General features: G+C 34.7%; 1 protein-coding gene across 2 annotated transcripts in view; it reads left to right on the top strand.

The window, feature by feature from the left end:
* Positions 1-5,962, top strand: part of si:ch211-127i16.2 — an 83,910-nt gene that overhangs the window by 4,196 nt on the left and 73,752 nt on the right. Inside the window, exons 2-4 of one of the 2 annotated variants that reach the window (XM_087270450.1) lie at positions 2,078-2,204; positions 2,317-2,404; positions 5,135-5,315. In XM_087270450.1, the coding sequence (XP_087126576.1) occupies positions 2,087-2,204; positions 2,317-2,404; positions 5,135-5,315 (387 nt within the window). In that variant the 5' untranslated portion in view covers positions 2,078-2,086. Of the gene's footprint in view, positions 1-1,891; positions 2,205-2,316; positions 2,405-5,134; positions 5,316-5,962 lie in introns of those variants that run through there. The other variant, XR_015500993.1, reaches the window with a different exon arrangement.

Genomic DNA, 5,962 nt, shown 5'->3' with positions numbered 1-5,962 from the left:
GTCACTTCTGGTATCAAGTGAAGGTGGTACCATGGTGATGTGGTCCATGGAGACTAGTCTCAGGTGACAACTGGTTACACCACTCAGAAAAAAACAAAACAAAGGACTGAATAATACATCATTGAAGCGCTTCACTATTTCAACTGTTCAATGCATTTGTGTGTATTCAAAGCAAACAAAGGATCTCTCTTAAATTCGCAAAGTATTCAAGGTTAACATACTGCACGTCTAAAGGTGGCCTCTTTACAATAAAGAGTGTGGCTGTCATTGTAATCTTGAATAGGATGCTGCAACCTTATCTACTGTGTAGGAATTGTCCATGCTTTATTTGATGATTATGATGAGAACTGTTAGCATGAATAAAACAGAGAATATAAGATCATGAAAGAGACTTGTAACCACTCACATGCGATAAGGTTGTGGTGATGGTTACCATATGGGAATTATAATTATGCAGTTCAGGAAAAAAAATCCCTTGGGAAAGAAATCCCAGCAGTCATCTTATTGTCAAAATGACATCATATTCACATTGTCGTCAAAAACATGTAAAAATGCAAATCGATCTGACGTCAAAACCTTGACCTCCATTTGATGATCACCAAAGTAAAGACAAGTATTTTGATTTTGTATCCCTACAATGCATGTAAATTACCTTGTTGTCATAGGACAATAAATTGACAGCTAGTGTTGGTATCAAAAATTGATTACAGGACGATCCTTTAATCAATTTAATAGTATGCAGCCTTGATGGTGCAAGCTGAGATGTCAGACACAATGCACTCAATAGAGCTTTAGTGACATCAGGGTTAGGGGTGGGTAGGGTAAGTCCATTGAAAAGCATTGCATGCAACTCAGATTGCATCTGCACCAGGTCTGCATCCAGACCCCTCTCAATCAATTGTTCATATGTTTTTGATGCCAATGTTAGGTGTCAATATGATGTTGTTACAACATCAATTTAGTCAACTGACATCAAAATCAAATTTATTGTTTTGACATCAAGGTGCCTGCTGGGAAGGTAAACTGTAAAAATGCAATTCTTTGAAACCTTTGGCTTAAATAACATTTACATTTATTGTACATTCACTTTTTAATATAAAGAAAACAGCTTTTAAAAACAAAATTTGTGTTTATGTTTAAACCAAGGGAATGCGTTAAAGATTTTTAAAAAATTATTTAATTATAAAGTGTAAAGAGGCAAAATGTAAAGAGGCAGAAACCATGAATAATGTTCTTATGGCATTGTGTTGTATATGAGCAAATAGTCAAATGATGGGACTAAATGTCCTTAATCATGCAGATAATTTGTAGAAAGAACTGGTACAGTACTCGTACATCCTATGAGCATATGTACTAGCCTAGTTTGAGAAATGAACTGATTTCAAATAAGTTTTGCTGTTTGCTTACTTCAAGAACAAATTTTTGATGTAAAAATAGTATGAATGATTTGAGAAATGAACCAAAGTGAATAGGTGTGACATCCCTGCTAGTAAATAAAAGTTTAAATAGTTTTCATTACATATACCAAATGTTAACCAATAAAACCAGAACATTTGAATGTTTTGTCTGGACACATATTTCATTTTCATTTCTACTAGAAGCCCATGCATGCAGTTTTCATGAAAACAAATGCAATTCCCATTATACAATCTACAAGGATTGAGTTGCAAGGTCACTAAGCCTATATTTGCTAAACTTTTAAAATAGGTGTAACAGTGTAAACATTTTGTTTACATTTGTCCTTTAATATTGCAGACAAGTCCAATCAAATCTGTTTTTTAAAGTCATTCAAGTATCAATTTTTGTGGTTATTATATAAAAAAGCAGTCCAAACCGTGAGAAAATTCCGATTAACTCAAGTGGGAAGTCTGAGAAATTCTTCCGGGGTCCCAGAGCAGACAACAATCAGCGGTCAGCCTGCTTTATCAGGGCGAAGTGCCAAGTACATTCACAAGAAACGCAACAAGTGTGCACTATAAAACAGGACTTTCCCCCTTTGTGACTCTGCAGTTTTTCTGTAGGGTATTTGAGTTGTTTTATCTGCCCGTGCACCACAGTTCTCTCGGTTTGCTCGCAGCTTGCAGGAATGAGTGAGGATCAGTTTGATGTGGTTGTCGTCGGCGCGGGCCTGTCCGGACTGAGCGCTGCTCGGCGGCTGCAGAAGAGAAACCCGCGGCTCAGTGTGCTCGTGCTGGAGGCCAGGGGTGCGTGCTAAGTTTTGTTTTTCGTTTAGTCTATACAAAATATAAATTGTCTGCAGTGTTATACGAGACATACATATGCATTACGTTTTTCTTGTTTTCTTATTTTCTGCAGACCGTGTCGGAGGGCGAACTGTAAGCGAAGACCTGCCAGCTGCCAATGGAGTTGAGCAGTGGGACATGGGTGGACAGTGGGTGTCCAGGTACAGTAAGCTTTCCAAGTTTTACTAGTGATGATTTTGCATTGTAAACATTATAAAGCAAGTAAGGTTTATTCTAATGTCAGGCTGTTACATTGTGCAGTAGCTTGTAAAGTCTTACGCATTTGGCGTGAGATAGCCTACACTATCGCATGTTGGTAGAATACAAGATAGCGCAAAATAAAACAAGACTTTGACCCATGTTCTCCTGATTTTTACCATTAAAATCCACGCATGATTTGTGTGTATAACGCTAACTCTATGCTACTGTATTTTATCCACACTGTTTTGTGCGTCATCTGTGGTGGGTTGGGCATCTGTCATTCACAGCACTTATAGCATAGTTTTTATGGTAAATGTTATGACATCAAAATAAATGTTTGCTTTTCTTGTTAAACGCTTTCTTTGACTGCGAAACATTTGCACAAACACAGTTTTAAAATGTTCTTGCTTCATGGTCAAAGTGTAGCTATACTGTAGATAGGCCTATGTTTAATGTAAGCACAGATTTAATCAGCTGAGCTGAATTTAGGTGGTTGTCAGCTGCCTACGCCTTTAGGAAAGAAGAAAGGTGCAGAAGCTGCTAATGAACCTAATATGCATTTTGAAACAGCACAGTGTCTAGTATTTTTAAAGTGTACTGACACACACACACACACACACACACACACACACACACACACACACACACACACACACACACACACACGCACACACACTACTGCTACTTATTCTGGCCCATATAGCTTTCTTAATAAAATATCTAAATGAAGAAATACTCATGTTATTTTATTTTAAACAATCAAAAACATTACAAATTGAGAAAAAGGATTTAAGATTTAGGGCTAGGCAGATTGACTTAAAATGACAAACAAAAGGATCGTTTACTCAAATATTAAAATTCTTTATTCATTTAATCATCCTCCATTTGTTCACAACATGTCTGAGTTTCTTCTGTTTTTTTTTTTTTTGTAATCTGTTGAAACAAAATAATATGCTTTTGAAAAATGTTGGCAGCCAGTGGCCATTGACAAGTATTTCTCCTAATATAGATACATACAACTGTTGCTGGTTTCCAACATTCAAAATCCATTTTTATTTTACTTTTGGGTGAACTGTCCCTTTAATTAGGATTTTTTTTTGTGCTGGACTGTGATCTTTAAAAGGCCAAAAATTGTCATTATTTACTCTTCCTTCCAAATCTGTTTGGGTTTCTTTCATTTGTTGAACACAACCAAAGATATTTTGAAGAAAGGTGAAAACCATTGGCATACATTCGTTTTTCCTACACTCTCGGAAATAAAGGTTTGCGAGCTTCCACTGGGGTGGTACCTTTTCAAAAGATACACATTTGTAATTAAAGGGTTCATAATCCTCAAATGCTTATATTTGTACCTAACCATTTTAAGAGCTACACTTTTGTACTTTTTAGGTACTAATATGTACTCTTAAGGTATTAATGGGGACCCTTTGGGTACAATGTGTTGCTTTTAAAAAGGTACCACGCAGTGACAGCTCTTGTACCTTTATTTCTGAGAGTGTGCTATGGATATCAATGATTACAGGTTCAGCTTTTTTCTGAATATCTTTGTGTTCAGCAAATAAAAAATCTCATAAAGCCTTAATAACACTTGAGTGTGAGTAAAAGTGGATATATTTGTTTACTTTTGGTTGAATTGTCCCTTAAATATAATCTATTAATGTGTCATCAAATGATTCTTGTTTATTAGATTTTCATTGTTTTGAAGTTTGAAAGCCCCCTTTCACCTTTGATCCCTGTCAATGAAGAGTACAGAAACTGTACAATATTGTTTGCTTATTACCCAATATCCATTTAATAGCATGATCACACTGCGATCAGGCTTTTGAAAAAACACACATTTGTTTAATTTAACCAAACTTCCTGGCTTCCTGCAGTTTTTTTTTTCTTGAGTTGTGATAATTGGAACATCACAGAAGCTTGTTTAAGCCTACAAACAGCAGATGTGTTTTCAAGCAAAGCATTTATTGCTGTAATCCACTATCCAAACTATTAGAAAAATACCCAGGGTTTCACTCAGAGTCCGCAGAGATCAATAACCGGCCGTTGCCTGCAGCTCTAAAAGCCTTCGCTTTAGACGAAGCTGAGCAGGATTTTCATCAAATCACACAAAAGCTCATTTGAAGCGGGCGTCTAAATGTCTGCAGAAACATGATGACTTGTACTTATGATTTACTTTTTTTACTTCTTTCAGTTCGGAGACGCATATTATAGAGCTCATCTGAGAATTTGGGTTAGGAAAAGGTTTATACACAATTTACAGAGAGCAAGGCAGTGCACCGTGCATCACACATTCAAAATCATTTTAATATTACAATCTGTGGCTGAAGAAATGTTTATTATTATTATTATTATTATTATTATTATTATTATTATTATTTGTGTTGAAAACTGATGGGCTGAAACATACCTTTGTGCAAAATGTGATAAATAAAGTTCAAGCATCCCATCAAAAAGGTATTTACTGTAAAAAAAAAAAAGTAAAATAAATTTTTTTTTTAATTATTTAAAAAAATATTATTATATTTTTCATTTATTTATCTGCCCAAACTGAAATAAATAAAAACAACAAAATTACTGATGTTCCTTTATCAGTCATTGGAAAGCCACATTTTAAGCTTCTTTAGGCAACTGAATATGTGCAGAAACAGTTTCTCATGATTTACTTTTTCCTTTTTTTTTATTTCCATTAGCTCGCAGATCCATGTTATGGAGCTCATCAAAGAGTTTGGTGTTGAAGTCTTTACCCAATATACAGAGGGCAAGAAAGTCCATCACATAGGTGGCCCGAATGCCAAAATCAAAATGTACAACACCACCGTCCCACAATTCTCTCCTCTAGTCATGTTGGACTTCATTCAGGTTATGTGGAAGGTAAGAGAAACTGCACAAAGTGCCAGTCTGCAATAGAATAAGTCTTTCTTTAATGAGAATCAGGATGTGAGTAATAGTCATCATTTCATATCTTAATGCATACCTTAGGTTCTATGCTATTTTTAAGATACATGTTAGCTTGCGCAATAGATCTTATAGATCACTTGAATGCATATGGATGCAATAAAACTTTTTAGCTGCTATTCTTAAGAGCATTGAGTTGATTAATAGGTTTCTTCAGTCTTACAATTTCTTAGTTTTTATTATTATGATCGATTTAAGATCAACTGTAAAAAAGAAACCGTTGCTACTGTTAGGATATTATTGGATGTTAAATAGCTTGAGATTATTTGTTGATATATAGCTGGTTTGGAATGTGTAATGTGATAAGAAAATAGAAAATACCTTTTGTTTGATCAGATGATTTGATAATATTTATTTTGAAAGAATTAGTAAATCAGGAATGATTGGGGTGATTTTGTTGAGAAGTGCTTTTACTTTTATATATATATATATATATATATATATATATATATATATATATATTCTAACCGAAATAAAACAAATAAGACTTTCTCCAGATGAAAAAACATTGTCAGACATACTGCGAAAATGTCCTTGCTCTGTTAAACATCATTTGGAAAATA

Source organism: Danio rerio, chromosome 10 (genome assembly GCF_052040795.2).
Source record: "Danio rerio strain M-AB ecotype USA chromosome 10, GRCz13ab, whole genome shotgun sequence".
In the NCBI taxonomy this organism is placed as follows: Eukaryota; Metazoa; Chordata; class Actinopteri; order Cypriniformes; family Danionidae; genus Danio; species Danio rerio.
The sequence above is the reverse complement of the archived record's forward strand: the minus strand, read 5'-3'. Positions and strand labels throughout refer to the sequence as shown.